The 27,701-nt window shown below is 50.8% G+C and overlaps 1 protein-coding gene across 1 annotated transcript in view; it reads left to right on the top strand.

Annotated features, from left to right (window-relative positions):
- LOC122384842 (calsyntenin-1-like) overlaps positions 1 to 27,701 on the top strand; it is a 131,954-nt gene that overhangs the window by 99,224 nt on the left and 5,029 nt on the right. Inside the window, exons 4-13 of the mRNA XM_043372618.1 lie at positions 4,029 to 4,237; positions 8,207 to 8,353; positions 12,249 to 12,547; positions 12,905 to 13,061; positions 16,548 to 16,675; positions 18,521 to 18,698; positions 20,154 to 20,327; positions 21,986 to 22,118; positions 23,299 to 23,489; positions 25,342 to 25,523. Coding sequence (XP_043228553.1) covers positions 4,029 to 4,237; positions 8,207 to 8,353; positions 12,249 to 12,547; positions 12,905 to 13,061; positions 16,548 to 16,675; positions 18,521 to 18,698; positions 20,154 to 20,327; positions 21,986 to 22,118; positions 23,299 to 23,489; positions 25,342 to 25,523 — 1,798 coding nt within the window. The remainder of the gene's footprint in view (positions 1 to 4,028; positions 4,238 to 8,206; positions 8,354 to 12,248; positions 12,548 to 12,904; positions 13,062 to 16,547; positions 16,676 to 18,520; positions 18,699 to 20,153; positions 20,328 to 21,985; positions 22,119 to 23,298; positions 23,490 to 25,341; positions 25,524 to 27,701) is intronic.

Below are 27,701 nucleotides of genomic sequence, written 5' to 3'. Positions count from 1 at the left end.
GGCGGTGTTACGGTGAATTGGAACAGTCGAGTGAATGATGAGTTTTAAATTAATATGACCATAGATAACATGAATCTATCGATTCATGTAATCCATAGATTCATGTTATCTATGATGTGAGTAAAATTGTAACCTGGTGCCTGATTTATTGTTCATGCATGATGGAATAGTTTGTTTTCGTACCAAACATTAACGAAACATTAAGGAACATATGATGCAAGACTTGACATTATTCTTGTTTTGCCTTGCCCTATTCTTTGACCTACTGAACGCGCCACTTCCTTGTCTCATCTTATTCCTTACCAACTGCGTCATTCCTTCTCACAGGTCACCGCACCCCAGAACCGCTCCACAATCAAACATTTCTTCCTCAACTCCTCTCTCATCTGCCTTATGTTTCCATGTGCGCAGCGCGTCTGACTTTGGCCGACCTCAGTCCTGCCCGCTGTTCCGCGCCGATCCCCCGTTCCGGGCCGGTGGCAGACCCTCCTGGGAGCAGACGGTATCTGCATAATCGGCGAGCGATGCGACATCGGGTCGGCGAGTGGCCGCTCCTGACGGGACGGCGCGGCGGCTCGGGGTGGCTGCAGACGGGTAAAGGCCGCCGGGGCGGGAGAGGAGGTTTGAGAACAGATCAGAAGTTTGTGGAGAGAGGGAATGGTGACAGAGAGCTAGGGAATGATGATTGAGCTGATGATGGTTGAATGTGGCTGCGTTAGATGGATGAGGTGGGAGTGAGTTGGAGGTAGATGACGACAGATTGAGAAAGACCGGTGCTTATGAAACAGTGTGGGAGGGCGATGACTCTGTCGTAAGCTCAAAGTGGAGAAGCTGTGTTAAAACCAAGTGTGGGCTGTTCAAGTTGTAAGAGCTTAACATAAGTGGTAGCTCCTCAGCACCGACGGCTGGTGCAGCGCTACATCAAAGGTGGGCGCGAAGACAGCCTGAACTGCGCCCAGTCGGAACAGACATTGCGGAGCGTCCGGGTGCTATAAAGAGCTGTCAGGTACTGTGGATAGCAGGGTTCTGCCGCTGAGATAGGTGTTGACTGCTGACTTATGCCGCTGAGTTAGGTGTTGACGCTGCGCCACCGCTGTATTGTTGACTGTCTCAGCAGTTTATGCTGGTGAATTACCACCGGCCCGGTCCGCTGCTGCGCCTCCCACCGCCGGATGGGCGGCGGGGAGCCTCCAAACAAATCCCCGGTCCGATCGGCCGCTCCTCCGCCATCCATCAGGCTTAGCGGTCCTCTGAGGGGCGAACCGGGGAGAGGTGCGGTCCGTGCTGCTCAAACCCTCGGACCGGCGGCGGCGCCTGTCAGCGGGTGAGTCTGCGGTTGGACGGAGGGGAGGGGCGGGAGAGGGCAGTTTTTGGAAGTTTGACACCGTGCCGCGCCGCTCTAGCCCAATCAGTAGCGGCTATCGTTTCGGTAAGGATCAAAGAAGAACATCAAACACACTGATTAAGTCGGAGAAAAATCGAGGTGATCGTTAACCATACGTGGAACTGGAAGTTGTTCTTTGAAATAGTAGTCGATGTTATTTGATCGTTATGGATTAAAAGTTGCCCCATCTTGTAAAATAATGAAAGTCGTGTATGGAGATACTGTGGAACACTCAATTATGTGCTGAACTCTCAAATAAATTTAGGAGCACTAGGGGCTCTTTTCTTCTTACCCTTCGGTAGTTGTAAAATAGGTATCCGGGCTAAAGATACTACCGTATTCACTATAGCATACTGCTGTCATGAATTTGTGTAAAAAAGCAAACGAATTTCATCTTCATTAGAATTGTACGTCAAGTCGGTGTATTGATGCATCTCGCCATCGCATTAGATGTATCAAGTCACAGTTATACCTCTGTAAGCCATGGCCCCCTTCATGGGCGACACTTTTCCCTCCAATCGTCCTCTAAAACCACCGGCGTGGGCCATGCATTTAAATTCGCTCATTGGGTCCGACGTCCGCTAAATCCTGTCCCTGCGAGTGGAACTGGACGGTACGGAAGCCAGCGCCTAGTCTATGGCTGTGTTCCGACTGGCTCTAGTCCCGAACAAACCTGAGTCAGCTGTAGTGTCGGTATATCCCCTCAATACGAGACGCACGGGCTTGGCGTCGTGATATCATTGTGTCGGCGTTGGGTGGTGACAGGTCTCCGTGACCCCAGTGGGGGGGGGGAGGGGATGGGGGTCGTCCTGGCACGGCCGACTTATGCCGTGACCCGTCTCATCGCCGCAGCGTGTCACGCGATCAGTTACCCTTGTCCCTCACCACCTCTCATCTACGTAGCCCACGACCAAAATTACAGCAGTCCTGCGGGACCTGTGTAGTTCGTAAGATTCCCACCAGGTGTCAGCTGTGGCTGGTCGCTGGTGTGTAGTTTCTATCGGTTCCGCTAGGTGGTAGGGCTAGTTCGGTGTATGGCCACTAGGGGCAGCAGCAGCTGTCATCTAAATTAGAGGTGGCAAAATGTGGACCCGAGGAACCGGTCCAAAGAACCAGTCTGGACCCATACGGGTCCAGACCGGTTCCTGGAAATTTTCTGACGGGTCCAGCCGGGTCCTACCATAAACTATACATCTTGCTCACTACACATTATTGCAAAATATGAAGTGAATGTTTCTTTGCATACAGTAGCTCATGAGTATTCCCAGTGGGAAATTGGCTGTTTTACATGATGCAACTAATGATACCTACAAGTAGTTTTTATTAATTGACTTTTGGGAACGGGTCCGACTGGTTCTGATTCTAACTAGGACCGGGTCCGACTGGTTCCAGAAATGTCCAGCCGGGTCTGGTCCGAGTCTGGTTCCCAAAATTTTCATCTTTTGCCACCTCTAATCTAAATCACTACGGTAAATTATTTGGAATGGTCTGGTGAGTGGTCAGTGGTGTCCATTGTCAGCTACATGGGGGCAGGGGTGGATAGTTGTGCCGAGTTGGGATGGTGACCATTGTCAGCTACACATGGGGGCAGGGGTGGATAGTTGTGCCGAGTTGGGATGGTGACCATTGTCAGCTACATGGGGACAGGGGTGGATAGTTGTGCCGAGTTGGGGTAGCACGAGCCTTCCCAATGCCACGCCGGCTTGGCTTTGGAGCCGCACGACGGCGGAGGTCAAAGTCACCGCTAGGGCGGCGGCGGATTTGCTGCGCCCGTGCAACCCCAACTCGGCATAATTCTCCAGTCCTGCATGGGGGTCCTACAAGCTATCAATATGCGGGCTTAGAAGCACTGAGATTATCGCCGACGCCGCCCCCTCACGCCTGCTTTCACGGACCCTTTTTTGCGCAGCATTTTGTAAGAAACGAGCCATACTCCCCTAGCCATTTCAGACCGCCAATTACGGTGCCGTGTCACTGTGCAGTTGTCCAATATATTGGACTTTTCCGGAGAGGCTACTGCTCAAATCGTGCCTTCCAGACGGCAGCAGCCTCACTGGACTGCTGTCTCTGAAGCGGCGACACCATTTCGGAGCCCCGGGACGGGACAGTCGCGCTTGTTTGCTTGTTAGGCCGGCCTGCTCAAATTATTTCCGATGTCTGACAGGGTGGCGCTCGTCAATTTCCAACTTGCTCAACTCCAACACAAGATACTAGGGAAGTTTGGCAGTACCAACAGCCAGCGAACTTGTCTCGTTTAGGCCGCTTAACCCTTGTTTAAATGCGCAGAGAGGCAATATCGCTGTTCAAATAAAATAAGTTGTTATTCTTGCGCACTTGCTTCAGAGGGCGGCGTAATTTAATTTACGCCTGAAGAGGATGCAATGGGTACGGGGCGTAATATATTGGCCAAAACACTGTCGCTGCCTCCTTACTACTGGACTATGCGCTACACGTTACATTAGTAAATTAAACCGAATTCTGTAATGGTTTGAATTACAGCCGCCCAGGCTTTTTCAGCACCACATCATTTCACTGTAGTGTCGCTCATCAAACCTTATCAATCTGTCCACAATATGTATCACCGAATAACCCCAACCCCTAACCTTCACCCGTCACCTCTCTAACCCCGCCCTCTATCCGGCAGTGTCACCGTGCACATCGAGGTGGAGGATGTGAACGAGTTCGCGCCACGCTTCACCGAGCGCTCCTACATCCTGGACGTGGACGAGGGTCGGCTGTACGACGAGATCGTCCAGGTAGCGGCTGAAGATGACGACTGCTCTCCAAAGTACGGCGACATCTGCCGCTACGAGATCCTCAGCAGCGACCAGCCGTTCGTCATCAACAGCCAGGGTGAGTGCTTCTGACAAAGGCTGGCTTTACCAACAGAAAAAAATCGCCGGCTGCCGGAATTTTTGTTTAAAGGTCGGAAGAAACCGACCGATGCATTTTATTTTGTTACATTTATTTTAGTTTTTTTTTCTCAGTCATATCGGATATCATATCGGATTATTTGCTCCATTTACATGTATTGTGATAACTCCAGATATGCTCTTAGAGGGTCGTTACAACAGTTCTATCAATTTGACTCGCTTTTTGCGCTAGAATGATTTTATTTCACTTTGAGAGGGACATTATGAACATTTCACAAATGCATTTATACTGATGAGTCACGACATTTCTGAGAACCAATTTAAATAAGACACGATTAAATCTGTCCGTGCCACCTAATGTCCCAAAGTTCAGCCTCAAAGACGCTGCCGTTTGATTCTATACTTGGCGCTGCCTCAGACACGAGTCCGCCCCTGCGCTCGGTCTCTGTATAATTATCAGGAGTCACGGCGTGTAACGATCGGGGTGGTGTCCGCCGGAGCCGAGCCCGGGTCAGTCGTCTCCCTGCTGATTGGCCGTAATGACTGACCTCATCAGGCGGCGGTCGGTAGCGGCCTACCGCGTCCCCTGGGACCGACAGAAGACCGGGCTGGCCTCTGCCGGGGCATGAGTGGGCTGGTCAGCATGGCTGGGGATTGGGGTCCATAGGCACGGTGTAGATGAGCCATGGTTGGTGTCTTAGGGTCTATAGAGGCATGGCAGAATATCCCCCATGGTCCTAGGAGGGTCTAGCGAGGCACAGGAGCCTAACCCTCATGGTCAGGTCTTCTGGGAAATAGTCTGACTCTGAGATGCGTTCTTTGAGCCAATCCTGACGTGCCCCCTCCCAGGGGAAAGAGAGCGTCTGACGAAGGATCAAGGGGGCGAAAATGATCCCCTCTGGGTCTCCGGAGAAAAGCATGATACGACTAGGTCCCCCAGTGGCCGGCGGCGCCAGACGTATAATTACAGCGGGCTTTTTTCGTCACCATGACCCCGAGTGATACAAACAGTGTTAGTGGGAATGGATTCACTTGTCGCGCATCTTGAACTATTTCCGAATGACTGGGCTTAGAACCGTGTAGCTTAAAAAGTCTAAGTGCCGCACAACTAAGCCTTGCAGTTGCTATGGATGCCGCTAAATGGAAGAGTAACAGAGCTGAACAATTCCCGAATTTTGTGGCGATCGTTTTAGTTTGCTTTTGTGACAGAGCTTGTATCGTTTCGTTTTTAATGGGGAAACCTTTGCTCTGCTAAAGTCATTAACACGAAAGGTCAGTTAAATGACATTTGCATGCCAGGAGCTCGTTTTGATAAGGCTTAGGTGCTTATTTCCTCTTCCGCTTCCCATTCCGTGCAGACGTCAGGGGTCGGTCAGGCCTAATTTCTACCTCCACCACCTGCATAGCATGCGTGGCGGAACAGGGGAGCGTTACCCATCCCCCACCATCTCTCAAATCGGGCGACCATCGCGTCTGCCATTATCGAAACGAGCCGGCCAAATCGATACGGCCGAACGAGGCGGAAATTTCGGAACGGCTGCCCCGAGCCGCTAGCGGGCCGCTCGTAAAGGCGAGTGGCTGAATTTGGCCGCTGGGCCGGATGGAGACAGATGCCGGCCGGCTCGTTACCTCGGCCGATCCGGCCGGCTCGTATGACGTGCTAACGTGGCCAATGTCCGCCGAACGCTTCGACTGATGGCCGGTGTCGCAGGCGTCAATTTCGTCGAGTGACCGATTTGGTCGGCCGGCGCCGGACGGCAGCGATTAGCTCGCTGACGATATTGAATCGGAGAGGAGTCGAGCACGCGTAACCGGTCTATGAGCGCCGTGGCGACGGCCCAGAGTCCGCTCCGTGATGGCAGGGAGCGCTGGACGACAGTCGTAGGGTTTATGGCGATGGATTGATGACAGGCGGATTGATATTATGCCCTGGGGCGACGACATTGACGACAGTGATAAAGCGTGGTCTGTATGGCATGTAGTGCGCCAAGCTTTACCCACTGAAAAGGCACCTAAGCATTTGCACCTAAGACTTGTCATATTCATGGGCTTTTTAGTATCTTCATATTTGTTTTATTCGATGATTTGATATGTAATAATTTATGTTAAAAGCAAAGGATTTCAGTTTTATCTTGCAAAGTTTAAACAAGCAATCGAAAATAATATTTAGAGGACAAGGAATGTTCTCAAAAGCGAGCCCATGTATGTACATTAGTGATGATGTCATTTCGTTGGAATCGAATTGGGCTCACCCCGATATCTTATCTGGCGATCGCCTCCTAAAGACACCAACCGGCTAATTGGTTTCTGTCCTAAAGTCATTCTCCGATCTGAAATTAGTTCAGCGTGCAATTTCCAGGCGTGAGATTAAGTCCGATCCAATCAAAGATGTCCTTGGCGAGTCACGGATGACGCGTGTGTGCCTTACGAGGTGAGCGTCAAACTTCTCAACTCTTCGAGTGAGTCTGTTTTGCGAGCGACTTGAAAGCAACTTTTGCTGGAGACACAGACCTAATATATGCTGCAGGATGGTGGTTCGAGCCCGGCATGATTTTTTTGTAGACGACATTACGATCGAGGGGTGTATTCTGCACAAAATATTTTAATGACTATGCAAGTCAAGTACCTACTGGGTCTAAATTTCACATCTGAAAATCTTAGTTGGGAATGGGCACACATATAAAGGAGCAAAACACTAGGTCATTGACAGTTGCGAGCTTCACAGCTTCAAAGCGATGGTGCATCTGCCTTATCGCGTTCTGCATAATTAACGGGGTTCAAATCTAAGTGGAGCTGCCTGGGATGTTTAGTTCAGCTGGAAATAGCAGTCTGTGGGAGAATTGAATTTCACCTGCTATATGGATGGATGGTTGTATTTTCGTCAGCCTATTTTGGGATGAGTTGCCTTGCTGTAAATGCTGTTTCGGTACCTTGATGCAACATCGCTTATATTCAAGCGAAATGTGTGATTTTACGCTATTTTTTCCGAAATAAAACTCAGGCCAGTGACCAGCAGATGCCCCTATTTTTACGAGTTTTAAATCCGTCTCTGCGCCCGATGACCTAGCCACAGCCTTCGCGTTGCGTCTCTGTCGGCTGCTGTTTGTATGTGTCTGTCAGTGGCGCGGCCATTTGGACGGTCGTCAAACACAGGCTGCCGTCGGAGGTACCTTAATATGTTGGGCGACGGTTCCGACGACAGACAGCCTGTTGAGTCGGGTCGACGAGGCGTCCCTGGGCCGAGATGTTGTCTTGGGGGTTACGGAAACGGTGTGGATGATAAACGACGAATGACTATGATGATGACGGACTATGAAAGGTGGTCTTTGCTAGTCTGAAGGCGTTGTGGTAATTTTTTAGGTGACAGCGAAGGTCTTTGAAAGCCTTTTCCACCTCTGAAAAACTCTGCAGACCACCTCTAAAGAGGTGGTCTGCGTTATGGAAATTTTGATGATATTGACGAAAGCGATTGGTTTGGGATGGACACCGATAGACCACCGAACTTACGAAAAAGGATCGTTACTGGTGGACGATTTGGAAAGTGGGCTGTGCGTTAAACTCTCACTTAAGCGCAGAGTTTTAATGGTCACTGCCTACCGTATCGGGACTTTAAGTTTAGCACAGACTGCTATCATTCTTGCCGATATGCTAATGAACGGATCATGCGTAGGCCGTTTTATCTGGTCATCTTGACTCATTAGCATGGCATAATTAACTGACGCTGGGTTCATTTTATCTTAAATTCACTTAGACGCCACTTTGTTCCGTTGAGCTGGTATTTTATGTGACACACTAGCTGGTGAGGAATGAAGTGCCAGATTAGGACGGTCGAGTGGGCTGCCAAGGAATGACGCTGGGAATTAGATTAAGCTGCTAGTTTGCAAATGAGTGGGCCCATTATGAGCTTAGTGTGCTGTGTTTTAACACTGTGTTATGGCATTGTTTACAGGCACCATTCGGAACACCGAGCCGCTGTCTTATGAGAAGTCTCACAACCACATTCTGTTCATCGTGGCCTACGACTGCGGCATGAAGATGTCGGACAAGGTCACCGTCACCATCAAGGTCAACCGCGTCTGCCACCTCGGGTGGAAAGGTGAGAGAACCGACTCTTGCTTACTTCAGCTTACGGTACTGCCAGAAAATAGGTATCCATTATTTTACTGGTCCCTTATTTAAGTGTACCGACAACATTGTGTGAAAGTATTTTAATTCTTTGGAACTTCTTTGGAAATCATTTGAACACGTCCCGAACCATCTGCTCGATCCTCTAAAGCTCACCGTTCTGTCACCCTGCGCTATACAAATCCGTCCCCCTCTGTCGGGCGAGCCCGCCCCTCCGGCCAGCATTGTCTGTCGGTGATGTGGACCGCCTGTAACTCGCCGGCAACGGCGCCAACACGGCTCCCTGGTCGATCGTTCGTGTCCGGACAGCGTGTCGGCGATGACCGAGGGGCCGCGTGTCATCAGCGTGTCACGTGTCGGCGGCTGTGTCGGTGTCAATGTCCGTGTCAAACCCTGATCGAGGTGTCTCGTCTGAGAACTGATCGGGTGTCGGGTGGATATGAGAAATGACAGAACTTGGAAGCGGCGACTAGAAAAGTTGGCGAACGTATATTAGGAGAAGTTGTGAATTTATCCTCGCTGAACGCATACGATATTTATCATATGTGGATTAAGAATCGCAAGTTTTGCTGTTTGTTGTGCACGGAAAAATCGAGAGCTTTCGTTAGAGTGAAAAATGTGACCCAGCTATCAAGACCGATCTTGACAACAGGATTTATTATCCAGTCATGCGACATTACCATTAACGCGTCACGTATTTGCTAACCCTCGCCCGTATTGGTGTTTTTCCAGCCTCGAACGTATAAGGGGGACCCCCCTTGCCGTTTCGCCCCTGATTGAGCTAGAGCTTCGCGAAAAAAAACGAGCGTGTTGCCCGTGACGAGAGGAAGCCGATGATACCCAATTTTAAGGTCCTAGGTCATTGGTTGACCTTCCAGGTCAGGTCAATGGCCCAAAAGTCGGGAAAATCGGGACCTGTTAGAACGTCGTAAAGCGTGGCTGCTATGGGGTTTTTCGGGGTGCTGATCACAAATATCATGTTAGTTTTGATCATAGATGATGTCTTGATGCATTTACGTCAGGTCGGGTCAGGTCAGGTCAAGTCAACCAGTAGGGGTCCTGTCGGGTATTCGTAGTAGGTGTCAACGGCCTCTGACAGCTTCGTAACATGTTACGAAGGCACCAAAGCCACTTCGTAAATGTTCGTATGGTTGCTAAATTCGAATTCAGCTCCAAAAACTGGTCTAGAAACATGTAAAACTCGAAAAAGTGAACCGAGGTCGTCAAAGGTCAATGACCTGACCTGACCTTCAGGTGACCTTGACACCCACTCTAGTGCGTGGGGGCAACATCATATCACATGTTTAAACGCTTGAAACCACGAAAAGACTGCAAACGCGCGGCTAATGCGAGCCGACATACGCCGAATCGCGATTCCGGCCAAACATGGTCTCGAAAAGTAGGTCACAGGTCAAAGGTCATTTGGGTCAGGGTCATGAAATTTTCAGGGTAGGTGTAAAATTGATTAACGGGAGGGTACTGAAAGTTTCGTCGCGATCGGCCGCTTTTTACGCGAGTTATTCGCGAAAAACCGAGGGGGGTCCGTTCGACCCCCCCCCCTCCCCCTATGCGGGCGAGGGTTAAATCCCCTAGTTTAAAGCCTGTCACCCCCCCCCCCCCCCCCCACCCCCCGCTACAACCCGTACACGACCACAATCTACGTCTTTCAGTAAAGGGTCACGGAATTTCTGGAGGTCTCTGAAGCCTTGGGAGGAGGCCTGGGTCACCACTCTTGTCGGGCTCGTCCTGCAGCACTGATGGTCGCGTCTCGCTCACCCAGTGGGAATATTCCACCCGGAAATGTCTGGTGCCACCACCATCGCTCTGCTCATTGGCTCCGAAATGCCGCCGAGATATATAGCGGAGGTGTAATAGAAACATTGCGCCACGAATGAAGCCATTCATAAGCATCAGTTTGTTGGCGTGCCGTATGGAAGGCATTTGTATACATGGAGACCCGCCACCTCGCCAGTTGCATTCAAATGCACGACAAGAGGAATCGGTACAGCGTAAGATCTTTATGTTACAGCGGACCATGCCGTAATTAAATTAGTTTGGAATAAGGCCTAGCTTCAAGTTAGTTGAATTGATGTTCCAAATGTTAAGTGTCATAAATGTTGTTGCCGTGATATTCCAAAGTTATTAGCCTCAGGATGAGACCGTATTATACGCAGTTACTGTTCCGTTCATCCTGATGCTGGCATGTTCTAAACATGACCCAAGAACATAGAAGTTTGTGAAACTCATAATCATGTACCGATTATCATATTGCATAAACCTGAATGGGTGCATTGAATAGGCGTCGACGATCAATCAAGTCGGTATGAGTAAATATTGCTGGGATGAGTTCGAAATATTCCGCAAATTTACCGAGTACCGGACGGAATTTTAAGGCGGATTTTATCTCCATCATGACCCACAAGCTCGATACAGCTCATCTGCCGCTATTCTCCTCACGTTTTCTCGTTTTCCTGTGGCTGCATCTGGTCTGCAGCGCCTCAAAACAGCCTTCATTTCCGGCGCACCCCTCGCCGAGGCAGCCTCTTCACCGGGTCAGAGGACGAACACATGATTACGGCGGCCATGAAGCCGGCAGTGAGCGGCGGCGCGGCCGCTCGGGGACCGCTGAATCCGGCTGTAGGCAGGTGCCGGTCCGAATCAGCCGCCCGGGTGCGGCTTCGCGGGTCGATGCCGGAGCTGGGGCCGCCGCCGCACCAGCGCCCAGCCCTAATGTCCGTCCTGTGTCAGCCCCGCCGCTCCCATCCGCCCAGAATGGCACCGCTCAGGTGGCGGCTCAGAGCACAGTGGGTGCTCCATCTCGGGGGAGAGTGTAAAATCAGACATCAAAAGACACATCATGTGTATTCCGGGCAACAGTAACCGTTTTGGAAAAAAAAACGTCAATCGCTATTTTAATTTCTTTGTTTCATAAACCTTCCTTTCGGTCTTGTTTAGCCACTGTTCCTGGCCCGTTTATGGCGATGCTGATCCTCCTCCTCCATCTTACTCCGTCAGTAATACATCCCTCCGGCACCCTATCTCGCCCCCCCCCCCCCCCCCCACTGCCTATCCTCCTCCCATCCGCCTTTGTCGGTCAACATCGAACGATACATTTCCGTCGAAGGACGGAGGGCGAGCTGAAAAATAGAGGAGATGAGGAAAAGGAGAAGAGGTGATCTTTTCCCGGTCCGGAAAGACCTATACGGCGCTCCCAGAGTACCGGAGCATGCCATGCAAAGGACCTATCCGATATCATGCTGGGAAGTGGAGAGTTCTCTACTTGGCTGGCCGGGCCGGCAGGCTCTTGGTTGGTCTCCCGGGCGACTGATATAGCTCATTTGATTGGATACTGCGCCAGATACAGATATGACGGATTGATGACGGCCTCAACCTCGACTTTCCGATCTTATACCCAAAAATGACGTTCATTTGATGACGGCTGCTCATTATAATCGGATTCCTCGGGCATAAAAACATGCATTATATCGGCATTATACAATGAAGTCTGTTTTTCTCAGTTATCATTCCTGTCTCGGTAGTTATCTTCAATAACCTGTTTCTTGCGAAATCAGAGCGATATCGATGCGAGAAGAAACAGTGATTCGAGTGACTTGCATATCTGACGCTAGATGGCAGCAGTGAGGGCGCCTGCCAGTTATGCTGTGCCGCATACGCTTCTGTATTGCGGTACAGCCTATACTCTGCCGAATCCGCAAAGCTGAAGCCGGCACGGCTTATTTGCCGGCTTATGTGGCATTGGCTTCAAAATTGAATGAATTACAAGTCATTGCAGCGTTCCACCTCATGTGTGTAGGACCCTACGTCGACTGAAGGTCGCTCCGCCCCCCCCCCCCCCTCCCCGGCAGATCTGCCCGAACACGTGGAATACGCACCCAACTCTGGCGCCGTGGCGCTGTTCCCGGACGCCACGCTGGACATGTGCGAGGTCCCCTGCGCCGTCGACCGCGTCCAGAGCAAGATCTCGCTGCAGACGTCTCACATCGGCAAGGGCTGCGACCGGGACACGTTCTCCGTGGAGAACCAGCGCCGGCTGTGCGGCGCCGACGCCCGTGCCGTGGATCTGCTGCCGTCGCCGACAGCGGAGAGCCAGTGGACGCGGCCGCTGCCCCGGGATCACGGTCACGAGTCCGACGAGGTGTTCCAGGTGGGCGGGAGGGAAGGAGAGAGGGGGGGGGGGGGGTGAAAGGAGAATGAGTTGATTCGATTATAAAATAGTTGCATGTTATCACTGGAAAACATTATTTGTTTTTTCATCGAGTTTGAACTCATCGATGACGACTGACGATATTGCTCGTCCTCCAGTTAAATCGCTTGAGATGTGTGTAACGTGTATCCAGGTTTGATGACCCTTGCTGTCATAGCTATTTTACCAATGCGACCCGCCCATTCTTACAGCCCATGCTTATCCCCAATACGTTGGCCCGTGCACTGTATTTGACGTCCCGCACCCCTGCCCACTGTGTCTCCCAGTTTGACGACTTCCTGCTCCCCGCTTCCCCAGTTTGACGGCACGAGCACGGCGGTGGTGGTGCCGCCGTCGGTAATGGAGCCCCAGCTGGGCAACACGTTCACCATCTCGGTCTGGCTGCGGCACGCCGACCATCCCGGCCAGGACAAGCACGTCAAGGAGCACGTCCTCTGCAACGCCGACGATCACAGTAAGTGGCCAGGCGGGAATACTGAAAATGGTTTTTACAAAAAGAACAGCGAAACCGGGGCTGTGACGGGTGCGTGTTGTTTATGTATGCGAGTGGGACCTTTTCCCGGCTTTTCAAATAAGTGTGGTATACGAATAAGATGATATGAAGGAGATATTGGTGATATATGAGACACGGTACAGGATATTACGTCAAATTCACATCCTGTTATCTCTGCAGGATATCAGGTGAAATTCCCATTCTTTCGTCTGCGACACAAGCGCAAATGAGAGACGCATTTAGAAGTTACGTGTTTCCGAGGCTACTCAGTTTCCCCGCTTGAAACTGCTAAAAACAGCCCCGAGTCAAACGCAAAAGTGCTCAACGGCTCCGGTAATTGCAGGTTGGAAGCCTGATATCCACCATCCGTCCCGGTGCTCATTTCAGTACGGTCGTTTCTGTGCTGGCTACATCAATGAAATCGCGCTAATATCAGTCGTCGGATCATAAAGGAGGATCTCGCTATTCATTTCCAGCCGTGGTGCCGGCCGAATAGATTCAATTTGCGCCACGCGCGAATACATTTCCGCTGGTCGGCCGTTGAAGCATGTTATTGTTGATTCTCCGCCATATGAGACGGCGCAGCCATACAATAGTTCTGAAAGCGCTGACGCAATGGCCTCTAGGCTAGCTGGTTTGAAATGAGTCCGACAGCTGCAAACTGTTTTTTTTTTTCACGGGTGAGACAGGATATCATATTCTGACTGCCAGGAGTTGTTTGCCGCGCAGTAAGTGAAAGACAGGCAAACAGAATAGACGGTGACCAGGCATTGATGGGAGAGGTTTTTGTGTAACCTCTTGGTGCTCTGTGGAGTTTTTACTTTTTAATCATTAGTGTTTCAATGTTTATGTCGCCTCTCCCCCTCTCTCGCTCCCCTCTTGCCTCCCTCTTTCCCTCCCTCCCTCTCTCTCTCTCTCTCTCTCTCTCCTTCCCTCCTCTCTTCCCCCTCCCCCTCCCTCTCTCCCTCTCTCTCTCTCTCTCTCTCCCTCTCTCCCTCTCCCTCTCTCTCTCTCTCTCTCTCTCTCTCTCTCTCTCTCCTTCCCTCCTCCCTCCCCTCCCCCTCTCGCACCCCTGGCGCCTCTCTGCCACGTCAGTGCTCCGCTGTCCGGTGGCGGCTGATAACATCGGCCGGTGGCGCCGCGGCCCGCGCACCAGAGCTGACGTCGGTGATTTGGTGATTGGTGCCTGTTGTGTAGACGGAGAGCTCTATGGCGCTGCAGCGTTATCAGCGCCAGAGAGGTGCAGAGGGGAGAGAGGGAGCGAGGAAAAGAGGGGAAAAGATAGAAATATGGGGACAAGAGTGTCGAGTGGCCCACAGTGTTCTTTCTTAATTGTATCGTTCTATTCATTCCCGAGTCTGACTACATGCGTGTTTTACCTTTCTCAAACTCATCCACTCCAGATAATCTGAGCTCCTGTTAATTATTTCATGGCTCCTCGAAACATGTTCCCTCTTGCATCCCTGCTCATTCTGAGTTGATTATCAAGTAGCGCTCGCCCCCCTCCCCCTCCCGACTGTCTCTCTCCCCAGTCGGACCCGGCCCGGGACATAAGCGCCGATCGCTCTGTGTGGTGGTAAAGGTCACCACTCTGTTTGATCGATAGACCGCTAATCAGCTGTTCCGGATGGCCGTCGATCGGAGAAAGGAGCGACTGGGACGAGCGGGTGGTGGCGGGAGGCCATCTTTGTCGTACAATTTTCAGATCATATCCCACACACTTGTTCTACCAGACAGATCAAACAAGCACCCGCGTCAGTTCTTAGCTTCAGCCCAGCCCCAACCTCAGCCTTGGGGCTGGCCGTAGCTCTAGCTCTATCCCAAATCCTACACCAGCTCCAGTCCAGTACTGGCTTCAGACTTCAGCCTTCAGTTCTGTCCCTGTCCCGGAGGGATGACACTGGCCCGGCCTGGCCCGGGGTTTGTGAGATTGAATGGGCTTGTTTCCGTGTCACTCGACGAAGCTGTTGAACTACGTTTGTTTTCAACAGTGTCGCCCGTTGGGATGAACAAAGTAGATCAGGCTCTATCTGTATCGACTGTGAATTTGATTATGTTTGGTTGTTTTTGGACGCCTGGATGAACTGGAACACTGTTTGGCACTTGAACGGGATTGACTCTACAAAACGATACACACGTGCATAACATCCATCAGTCGCTGTAAACATAACGCCTTTTCTCGATTCCACCTTCTAAGAAAATGCTAGAGACTCGAAGCAGAGCCAATTTTCCCTGTATCAGTTTCACCGCGGAGGTGTATCGCCATGCTGTTCTCCCGTCCGTCCGTCTATCCGTCGGTCGGAGCCGCTCTCATCCGCCCCCGTCACCCGGCCGGCAAACACCTGTCTACCGCGGCGGCCCGGGCCGGCCGGCCAGCCAGATTGTGTGGCGCTCCTGGCGGGCCGGCGGCACGCCATCGTATCACACCGGCACGAAAACAGCGTCCAGCGCCGGACAGAGGCCGCCACTCTGACGGGCACTTCCCACGGGAGCGGGCCAATCGCTGCAGTGATCGGGCGCGCCGCCACACCGGCCGGCCACCAAGGCGCGCCAGCCGATACACCGGGACGGCGGGGATGAGCGCAGGCAAAGATAACCCAAGCCACCTGAACACTGACCAGACAGAGGGCAAGGGCTTGTGCTGAAAGCGAAGAGTAGCTGACACGTTAGTGCAGCCGCTGCGGAATGGCTAGCTGACAAATAGTCCTATACGGTATTGTCTGACTGAAATAATGTTAGTAACTTGTGATTGGATTGGTGCCACTGCCTAAGACAACGACGACAATCTTACATCAGTAAAAATAGTACACTAGGCTGCTAATGGTGTGGTATTGCTTGCCTGAGCTATATGAAAATAAATCCGGCGGAGATAGGTGCACTCACGGTGTATATAAATATGCACCCTGATGGCTCATGCCTACCAGTATTCACCGGTTTGGTTGGGATGTTCTTTTTTTTCTTTGCATCAGATAGTGTAGCACTAGCTCTGGAACTGGGATGACATTCGATGTTTTCGGAAAGTTTGCGTGGAGATCGAGATGTCTAAGTGAAAAACGTGCTTCAGGCAAGGGAATCGGTGAGGTAGTCTTGCAAAGCGCGTTGCCTTTGAAGCTTTGTGAAATGTTGGAAAGTGGAATGCAAACAGAGTACTGCAAAGTTTCCCTAGCCTTGCTCTGTCACGTTGGTGCCATTGTGAGCTGAAAATCTACCATCATACACAAACACCGAGCACATAGGTCATATGGAAACTTTTGGACAGTACTTTCAAAGTGCCACTTTGAAAAGGAAAACTGCATAACTAAGCAAAACTATTCACCAGCACACCTGCCTCGCTATACAAGCAAATTAATATCATTGCAGAAAACAGGTCCTGATTCCTGTCGGTCCTTTCCCCTGCCATTGTAATGCCTGGTTCTGTTTTAACGAGCTGAACTCGGTCTGTTTCAGGGATGAACCGCCACCACTATGCGCTGTTCATCCGCAACTGTCACCTGATCATGCTGCTGCGACGGGAGTACGACGAGGCCAACCTCAACACCTTCTCACCGGCCGAGTGGCGCTGGCAGATCCCGCAGGTCAGTATCGGAAACCACCGCTCGTCTTTTTCGTTTGTTTAGGCGCTCGTTTTGCTTGGGAAACTACTTATGTGTGTTCCTTTTTTATATAACTATTCGAGAAAGCGAGGCATGGAGATCATCGCCTTTGCCTGAGAAGACGGTCAAAGCCGATCACCGGGAGGCAAACGACCGTCATTATCTGCCCAAAGCCGATCAGGGAATGTGGATGCGAGCCGAGAACGTCGGTCTGTGGACTTACCCTGCGATCATCTGCCCTCCTCGGCCGACCGATAATGGCCCTATTGATTTCAGTTGTTGGATCAGGACATTGATTGTCCGTGTGGTGGACTGGTGTCGGACTGCCGCTGCCGCCGACCGGCGCTGTCCCTTGTGATTGTGATTTGTTAGGCAACGTTCCCTGCAAACTCTGGCCAAAACCATTGTTTGTGCCGTGTCAGAAGGCAAAAACACTGCTGCGTTCTGTTCTGTACCTGTCTGTTTTGAATACTAACTCGGCTGAGTGGCACTTGGGTAAATACCGAGCACGCAGAGCGGAAATATTTCCAGCTATTTTGCTGCCTCGGGAGGGTAAGGCAAGTGTGTTCAGGCCGATTGCCTGTTGACATAACGCAGCCCGATGATTTCGTGGTCTGTTTTGTGGCGATGAAGGGTGCTGCTGGCCCGTGAAATGGTCAGAGCGTGTGGCAGCGGCAGCGGAGGGGACCGTAGCGGGGCTGAAGGTGGAGCCGACTTTTGTCGGTTTTGTCGAGCTCGCTCATGCTTAGATAAGAATTGTAACTCGGTAGCGAGCTAGTCATAACGGCATAGAGCTTGATGTGAATGGAAGGAAGCATGCTTATTAGTCCGTCAATGGAAGCTCGTGATGCCTTTGGATGCCCTTGGGATTTTCTTCGCAGGCCTAATTTACCTGAACAATCACCGTATACAATATCGCTGTCAACTCCCCTCCCCTTTATTACCTCCCTCCCTCCTGTTCCATTTCCAGCAACCACCCTGCCCCCGCAATCCGCATCCACTCGACCTACCGAATTATCGACCTGACCCCTCGCCGTCTATCATGGCGGCGTGTGACGTCACAAATCACCTTTGTGACGCACATGGCGCCCCGGTGGCGAAATTAGCGCACTGGCCTTTGGACCCGGGTGGTTTGCCGATGGTGGTTTTTGCGCTGGGTTGGTGGGTAATGTACACATTGTACAGGGAGATGGTTATGATACGGTCGGCGCTATCGTGTGATGTGTCATTTGGGATTTGTTTGGCAGCAGTAGTCCATACTTGGGTCTGATTGGACATGGCATATGGTGATGGATTGGTACGGGTTATGAAATATGCCCGACAGCTGCCATACCTAAAGAAGCTCTACTTAGCGTACTTGAATGTTTTAGCGCCTACTGCCTTGTACCCCCTTGCTTATATCAGGGTAACGTTCCTAATGTTTTCAACTTGTTCACCTGGTTTGTGAGGCACAGGGTACGTACAGGTCTCGCGAGATTAAGCGGTAGGTTTTGCACTTTTACATTTCCGGTTATATCTCAGAAACTAATCGATCTACGATGAAGCCATTTTACACGATCATGGCCGGCTTGCTACCCAACAAGTCGATCGCATCTTCAACACTTAAAAGCTTAAGACGACGAAGATATAGCCTGAAGTACACTAAATTTTCTAGGTGCAAAACCTACCGCTAAAACCCGCGAGACCTGTACCTACCAGCCATATGGCGATTTCGACTGACCTCTGCATCTGACGACTCACTGTTGACCCGCGACCCTGACCTCTGGCCTCTGTTCTCTGACTTCTGACCCCTGACCCCTGACCCCTGACCCCTGACCTCTCCAACAGGTGTGTGACGACGAGTGGCACCACTACTCGCTGAGTATGCAGTACCCGGACCTCACCCTGACCGTCGACGGACGACCCGTGTCCGTCGAGCCCCAGATGCACGAGGTCATCGACGACTGGCCGCTGCACTCGGCGCCCGACCTGTCCACCCGGCTGGCTGTGGGTGGCTGCTGGCAGGGTGAGTCCATTTGTGGGGGAGGTTACTTCACGTGTCCACCCGGCTGGCTGTGGGAGGCTGCTGGCAGGGTGAGTCTATTTGTGGGGGAGGTTACTTCACGTGTCCACCCGGCTGGCTGTGGGTGGCTGCTGGCAGGGTGAGTCTATTTGTGGGGAAATCACTTCACTGGACCTTTTTGGCTGTGTTTCAACTTTGCGTGACTTAATGTCGGCCAGTGCTTTGCGAAAAACGAATAGCGAAACTAAACTTCGTGGTAGCAGCTCGTTTTTCTAGATTGCCTGGGCATTTAACCCGCGCCCGGCTGGGGGTCCTGGATTTCCACGCCCTGCTGGGGGGGGGGTGTTTGAACACCCCCCCCCCCCTGTAACTCGGCTCCTGGGCCACGTAGCGATACGCGGAAGGCGGCGTTCGAAAGAGCGTCAAAAATAATGACGAAATCACTTCAGTCAATTTTTTGGTCAGGTCAAAGGTCAGGTCACCACTCACCAGAGGTCATTGAAGGCAAAATTTCGCCGATTTCCATGTCGAATGTCGACAATTTCCAAGAAGCCAACGCATAACTCGGGAACCAATAGAGCTACAGCGCCGCGGAAAAGCGCATTCGATAGCCCTATTAACGCCCTTTCTAAGTAATTCTCTCAGATTTGACCTAACGTCAACGATTTTGCCTGCAGGGGGCAAAAACTGCAAAAATAGCCGATTTTTTCGGAAGCAGTTTTTCTGCAATAACTTTTGACCCAAGCCCTGTACGAGCTTACTTTTACCGGCATCGTGTTCCTCTCGTCAAGACGCATCGAATGAACTATATCTTGACCTTGAAAGGTCAACTTGAAAATTTGACCTCAGGTCAAGGTCATGACCTGACCGGAAAGGGTCATGTTGCATATCAATCGATCCGTATCGTCGAGCTGAACACATCTAAGGCGTTTTCATCGCTCTAGCATGCCTCTATCAAAAGTTATTTGCGAAAAACTGTTAGATACCATTCGTGACCTAAGATGACCTCAGGGCATAAACAAGGGTCACGGACACCATTTTCATGTTCAGTGTGTCTAAAGCACTTGTAATTCGGTGTTTGGGAGTGTTTATAATGTCTTTCGTCCAAAAGAGGCGCATTTCAATTTTCTCCCAATGACTTATAATGGGGAGGTCGCAAAATTGACCTGACCTTAGGTCATCGATATCAAAATTCTGAGATATACATTTTGTACATGCTATTGCTCTTAGCAATCGCTGAAAGTTTCAAAGCGATCGGTCACTCGGTGTAGCTATCGTTTTTGAGATATTCGCGAAAAACCACAAGGCGCCCCCCCCCCCCCCCCAGCAGGGCGCGGGTTAACTTCAATCGCTCGATATGTGTGTAAAATCAAGTCACAAGTCGTTCGTTTGCACGCTCCCATTATCCCTCCTCGTCGGGTTGTCTAACCTCACCGTCAACCCTCCCCGTGTCGTCAGGCTCCGAGTCGCGGATGAAGCACATCTTTAACGGCTACATGGCGGGCCTGTCGGTGCTGCGCGGCGCCACCGAGAAGGCCGAGGTGCTCTCCTGTCTGCACAGTTGCAGCGAGTCTCTACAGGCGCCCGACGTGCAGTTCCTGCTGCCCGGCATGGAGCTGCTCGCCAACAACGGTACGCCAAAGACGGGCAGGTGTCAATAACGGAACGGTGGAGTCGGGGACGGTGAGGGTTGCGGAGAATGCGCTGCGGATAATTTTAAATTCATTTTGATGTTGTAACTAGTTGCTGGTCTTTGCGCCAGGCTATTGATTATGCTTCAATGCATTAATGTTCGGTAATTGACCAGGCTGTACCCAATTATCGATGTTTTGCAATCTGCGTGGTTCTTCAGTCTGGAAGTTTGCCACTTAATACGCTTTTTCTGTTGACTTTCGCATCTATTTCCACTTCTCCTGCCGATAATACGGAGGCTGGGTCCGTCCCGCCGGCCGGCTCGCAGGCCCCGATAAGAGACTCCGACAGAAGTTCTTTCGCTGGCTGCCAATTTGTTCCAGCTCAATGAATTAAGCGCCGAACTTTTCAATTTGGCTCGATGGAGCGAAGGCAACTTGGGAGTCGTCTTTATAATTCCTGAAACAGACGTGAATAACTTCATCCTCACCGCATTACCTATTTAACATCTGTTTTAGAAATTATATAACAAAAATACTGAAAGAAAAAGAACTATTCGGAGCTTTCCACGAATATTTCACCCGTCTTTCGCGAACATTTTGCCGAAATTTGACACGCATTCGGCGGACATTCAATCAGCCTGTGCGTCGCCGCCTGACGGTGTCGGCCGTAAACCAAACACAGGCGGGAATTGAGCCCCGGGCCTGTGTGTGTGTGGAGGGGCGGGCGGTGATGGATCCGAAATGGGCCGTGGGTGGAGCGTGGCTGTGGTGGGCCGTGGGACGATGGTAGAGTTCGGATGACACTGAGCCAACCACGAGATATGGTGTTCAGCCTCAGACGAATAGATAATTGTGAAATTTAGATTCCGAAGAGCTCTTTTTTGCTGAACATTTAGTGGTTGTATGAATAGTTCGATCATATGATGACCGTTTAAATTTATGCTAAATTATTTTGATGTACGCTGAAAGGAATACATTTGTAGGGTTATTTTTGTGTGGCCCCGGGTCTGTGTGTGTGTGTGTGTGGAGGGGCGGGCGGTGATAGATCCGAAATGGGCCGTGGGTGGAGCGTGGCTGTGGTGGGCCGTGGGACGATGGTAGAGTTCGGATGACACTGAGCCAACCACGAGGTATGGTGTTCAGCCTCAGACGAATAGATAATTGCGAAATTTAGATTCCGAAGAGCTCTTTTTTGCTGAACATTTAGTGGTTGTATGAATAGTTCGATCATATGATGACCGTTTAAATTTATGCTAAATTATTTTGATGTACGCTGAAAGGAATACATTTGTAGGGTTATTTTTGTGTGGCCCCGGGCCTGAGTGTGTGTGTGTGTGGAGGGGCGGGCGGTGATGGATCCGAAATGGGCCGTGGGTGGAGCGTGGCTGTGGTGGGCCGTGGGACGATGGATGACACTGAGCCAACCACGAGATATGGTGTTCAGCCTCAGACGAATAGATAATTGTGAAATTTAGACTCCGAAGAGCGCTTTTTTGCTGAACATTCAGTGGTTGCAAGAATAGTTCGATCATATGATGATCGTTTAATTTTGTGCTAAATTATTTTGATGTACGCTATAACGAATACATTTGTAGGGCATGTGACCGTACTTGATCCCGTATGACCCCGTATGACCTCTTTTGACCTGTTCAACAGACATGACCGAGGTTACTGTGGAGGGTAGTAACCGCACCCACATCCAGAGCCTGTTCCGCAAGATCGCCTACGTCAACAGTCGCGAGTTCCCCACGGCCGGCCGGCGCGGCCTCAAAGTCATCACTAACCTGGTGTAAGTACAGATAACCTGTTCACTGGTCCCGTGTGATTCGGAAGCTGTGAAGCTAACGCTGTGTGGGTTGGTGGTCAGAACCATCGTAGTAAAACTGGTGCTGGTGGGAGATGAATACCGAATTGATTGGCTTTGAATTGATCTCACTGTTATTGAGGGTTGTAGTTTGATTCAGCGTGCTGTTTGATGTTTCATCACAATCCTGCTTGTGGTGATAGGTTTGCCCTAGGGAATGCTTCGAAAACTGACGCTTTCTAGTTTTTGTATTGTTGGCTAAGTGGCTTGTAAATATTTAGTGGCCTTTTAGACGTTTGCTTCCCTCAGCGCAGTGACCAAATTTATGTTGCCGATCATCATTTATTTCGCTTTGTAGGCCGATTGTCGGGCAGTGTCATTAACTCCAGAGCCTTTGGCCGTGTAAGTCCCTCAGACGAAGTGCCGCTTAGTCAGTGAAAATGGCGGGGAGCCGAGAAAATCCTCCAATAATTTATCGGCGAGGGACGCAGTTTGGCCTGTGTCCGCTCAGGGGGACTGGTGTGTGGGGTGTGATACGCCAATAACGACCCACCGAGTCAATGTATTGATGGCCGCCAATCTCCGAGGTTATGCCCATCAGCTGGATAGGCGCCAGCCGCTTAGTGCTTTCGTCTTGTAGCGAAGGCCGCCGGCTAAATTTGTGGCCAAAGGATCGAAGAGTTACGGCAAGCACCGAAATATCGTCAGTAGCCAAGCAGCTGGGACAGACGGCTATTTTAGGAGGTTGCTGGCATTTTGCCGGTGTCAGTTGATGGGTTTGTTATTGTGGTCTGGCGAAGTTGAAGCCTGGAGGTAGTTTGGATTCGGTCTGAATCGCACACGGTGGTGGCAGTTGTTAATGACTTTGTGATTGGTATAGGTAGAATGGGTGGCACAGAGTGGTTGAGCCGTCTGAGAAGGCGTTAGGTTATCAAGCCTGACGTGCTTTTGATAGTTGTCTCGGTTAACACATACATAACGAGTCGTAGTGACATGTCGAAGTTTTGCTTTATCTGACACTACCAAAACGATCTCCATTATCAAATCAATGCTGTCTAGGTATACCAAATAAAGATACCGCCGCTTACTGCGTCTAGCAACCAAGTTACAACAACGCCCAGAAGCATGTCTTACACCAGCACCCCCGCCTCTCTCCCTCCCTCAGCTGCACCAACGGCAAGATGGTGAAGATCCCCGTGGTGGACAGCTACGTCATCGTCCGTCAGCCTCGCTACCTCCACATTGCCGTCAATGGCACGGACAACTTCTCCGACGACTACGAGCAGCTCAAGACGGGCGTGTCTGTGTTCCCCGACATCCGCGTGCTGGCCGGCACCGACCAGCAGGAGATGAACGGTAAATACGAGGACGGGACTGATGGGAATCTGGGGTGGGCGGGGAAGGAGGGAAGGTTGGGTCATAGTGAGTGGGACGGGACTCGCAGGAGTCTATGAACTGGTTCAAGGCGCGGATAGAAGATCTGAGGGCGATAAGTCTTCAACGTTTTTTGGTAGTTTTCACAGACAATTTGATCGTATTTGAGCTGGGTCAAGTCGATTTGATATACCAGTTTAATAGACATATGCTGCATGAGTACGGCTCCCAGTCCCCCCATTTACGGCCGTCCAGGACCTTCATCAACGGTATAGAACGATGTCTTTTAGGGTCCGCCACATTATGCTCGCGTTATTCCTGAGAGTCTTGGAGTTTCTCTCAGGTGCCATTGCCTTTGACGCATTACCCTAGTTTGCGTCATGCTGAATACGTGACGTGGTATGCAGTTTAATGCCCGGGGTGTTCCCCGTCTCTGGAACAATATGACGTGCGTCACAGCCGGTGCTTATTAATACCCACGGCGGTCTAGGTCAGCCTCTCTATTACGCATTTCAACAAACCGATCCATCCCCCTCCCCTCATGCACCTGTGAGGCCAAGCACAACACATGGCTCAAGAGAGCGAGCACCAGTTGAGCCCCTCGGACCAACGTCCACTGGCAGCTCGTGACTGGCGTATTTGAACTGTCAAAATTCAGCCAGCACTCGCAGCAAACTCTGCCCGGCGGCGCCGGCCGTCGTCAGAACGCAATTACTGTCGGCTGGCGCGGGTGCCGGGCCTGTGTTGATGAAATGCTGCCCACTGGAGGCCGGGGCGGCCCGCGGGAGGTGACCTTCGGCGGCCGTCTGGCCGTCTTATCGCCGGCTTGGCCGCCGTCTGGTGTATTAGAATGGTGCTAATGTGGCTCCGGTGGAGGATACAGGCGGGGGAGTGGGTGGGGGAAGGTGATAGCGCGGCGGGAGGGAAAGGGTGGGAGGTGATAGGGCTCATTGGATGGTATTGGGATACGTGATAGAATGTGCTGAAAGATACGATGGAAGGTGTGAAAGACGTACCGGGGACGCGATGGAGGGGGCTGAAAACGCTCACACGTGATGAAACGTACTGGAAGACATGTCTGAATAGGAGGCGGCCTTGGCGTGGAACACTAAGGTCCGTCAGAAAATGGCGCCCGCATTCTTTGTTGGCGGCGCTAACGGGCCTTCTTTGAAGTTGGTCCTTATTGCAGATTTGTGAGCGTGCTCCGGATTTGATGGGCGCCTGACGCACGTCAGCTGCTTGTTAATCAAGGAAGGAGGGCAGGGGAGGAGATGCGAGGAATGGAGGGCGTGACGCACATATTGTGAGAGCCGGAATGTCTTATTGAACTTGTGCAGCGAAAAGGCTACTCAAAGGGTGACTCATAAAGTGCGTGATAGCTTTTCGTTAAACTGCGCATCTAAATTCTAAGTGCAGACAAGGAGATAATTTCATGTATGTTTCAAGTAGAACGGCGAAACTATTGTCCCTAATAAGCTGAAGTACCCGGGTGCCCTTTTCGCTCGATAGTTGCGGCTAGTTTCTGTAACGTGGAAAGGTTCTATGAACTGGGTAATCAATACTGGAAGCGGAAAGTTTTCCACTCATGTTCGTGCGGGAAGTTGGTGCGGTCTGGTGCGCCTTCAAAAGTGCTTAATGTTCACGTCTTGTTAAACACGCTCCCACTTAAGAATGACCTGAATGGGAAGTCTGGGCACTGTAGATCTGCAGTTAATGCTTTGCCCATCGCATTATCGTTATTTGTGTTGTGTTGCAATGTACCAATGCAGTGTATTATTATTATCTAGCATTGAAAGGGCACCACCTCTAATCCCCCCCCCCCCCCCCGCCTCAGCCGGCAGGAGCGTCGGCCACAAGCTGGACAAGTGTGCCGTCACGGTCTACCCTCCTCTGAACCCTGAGCACGAGGAGCTGACCCTGAACCAGCGACTGCTGGACAGCTTCCAGCTGCGGGCCAAGCTGAACAAAGACGGTCTGGTGGTGTACGGGCCTGGTCAGCCCGACAGCTACCAAGAGGTGGGTCAGAGCTGCGAGAGGGTCCGTGTGGGGTCAGAGGGAGGACAGTAGGATCGGGGTGGGTTCATCTGGGGTCAGAGGGGAATACGGAAGGGTCGGAGGAGAGTCCCTTTGGTATCAGAGGGCAGGACGGAAGAGCCGTGGGCGAGGTCCGTTTGTTGTCAGAGAGGAAAATGGAAGGGTCGCCGGAGAGCCCGTAGAACGAGAGGGAGAAGGATCGTGAGCATTGCGAATTTCATTTTCTATTTAAAATTCTCGAAATGGGTTAAAATAACCGTGTCCGTGTTTCACGACTCCAGATACTGAAGTGAGGAACTTAGTTATCGGTTAAAAAATAATGTGTCGAGTGGCGAGGACAGGCCACATTTGTGGATGGGCTTGAACTTAACCCGCGCGGGGCTGGAGAGGGGGGGTAAACCCCCCTCGCGAAATTTTGCAATATCTCAAAAACGGCGGCGCTGCGCGCCGCCAAACTTTCAGTACCTTTTCTTACATCAATTTGACACGTTCCCTCAAAATTTGAGCGAAATCCTTAGGAAAGTTTTTGAGAAAATGACGTTTTAGTGACGTCATGTTCGCCATTTTCGCCTAAAAAACGGCAAAATTTCAAACGCCGCTAACATCTTCATTTTTAAGGGAATCAAGACGTAACAAAAAAGGTTATACGTGATTCTACTTTGTCTATAAAGTGGCTATCTCGGTTTTTGAAAATTTTGGATTTTGGCCCAATTTTTCAAAAAAACTGACTTTTTTGGGAAAATAATTATAAAATCCAAAATTTTGAGTGTATCGAAAAAACCGGAATAAATGTCAGTGAAGTGGTCAATGTGCACCTACATATCAATTTTCAAAAGAATCGGTTCAAAAATGTGGGAGTTATTTCAAATTTATGACATCACGACACACAAAATTTTTGAAAAATGATTTTTTTTAAAGTTCTAGACCTCGTACAGAAACAAAAATAGCACCATTCGATTTGCCGTGAAAAACTACATCAGATAGACACCTTTTTAGGCCTTAACAACCAACTTCAAAATTTGACCTCATTGACCTGACCTTGACCTGACCTTGACCTGAAATTCATCCAGAGGTGGTCCATATCACTTATTGAGTGTGCCTATTGAATTCTATGAATAAAATGACCCATAAAACATGCAGTGTCGCACATGCCCTTTTCTATATTTTGTTTTTGGTGACCTGACCTGACCTGACCTGACCTGACCTTGACCTTGACCTCTGAATGATATTGTATGCAACGAATATTGTCTTGGTATCCTAAGAACACGTTTTGGGCAATCAGTCTCAGTCCATGACTCCATTCTTCGGCAACTACGGTGCAAGGCCGATACTGTAGAAACTTGCAATTTGTACCCTTGACACCTGACCTTGACCTTGACCTCAAACTTTTAAATTAAGTACATGTTTTTAGTTGTTCGTGATGAGATCTTTCGATTGGCGTTTGAATTTTCCAAATCGGACCATTAGTTCGGGAGATAACAGGGGGGGGGGGGGGGTAAAATTTACACACACACACACACCCAGCCCCGCGCGTTCGGCTGGAGACCCCAGCCCCGCGCGGGTTTAACTCCACAGCGGCATCTGACATTAGCTACTCAAGTACTCAGGCAGAGGTGTTTGCATTCCACATTCCACAATCCACATGTCAGTATAGTTATATACCAGCGACAAATGTCAGAAACGCCGTCTTGTTTCTTGATAAATGATGGGACAACTTTGCGACAAATGTCATAAATGATCGCAATAAAAACACGTCTCTCTTGGCAAACATCCGCCAAATCGATCTCATTCTCCTACCCCATCGTAGTGAATATATTCACCGTTTTAGCAGCACTGCGCCGGCGTTTCGCGCAATACATGGCACTGGCGAAACTGCACTAATGTCTGGTCTCGGCCTAATGCCAGCCATTAGCTGATGTCCCCCGGGGTCGATTAGGGGGCGGTGGTGACCGTACACGGCCAAGTTCGGAGAATCGGGGGGGGGGGCGCTGCCATCCACCCACCATCATACAGAGGTCGTTTGTACAGAGCCGTCAGAGTTGTGCGGTGTAATGGTGTTTGCCGCCGCATAGGTGTATTTGATCGGGGGCCTAATGATAGCGATCTTTTCTTACTCGGCGGTGATCTGGACTTTGATTTATGTTTCCCGACGTTTCGTGA

Source organism: Amphibalanus amphitrite, unplaced genomic scaffold (genome assembly GCF_019059575.1).
Source record: "Amphibalanus amphitrite isolate SeventyFive unplaced genomic scaffold, NRLGWU_Aamphi_draft 000200F_arrow, whole genome shotgun sequence".
NCBI lineage: Eukaryota > Metazoa > Arthropoda > Thecostraca > Balanomorpha > Balanidae > Amphibalanus > Amphibalanus amphitrite.
This window is presented reverse-complemented; position numbering and strand designations above follow the sequence as displayed.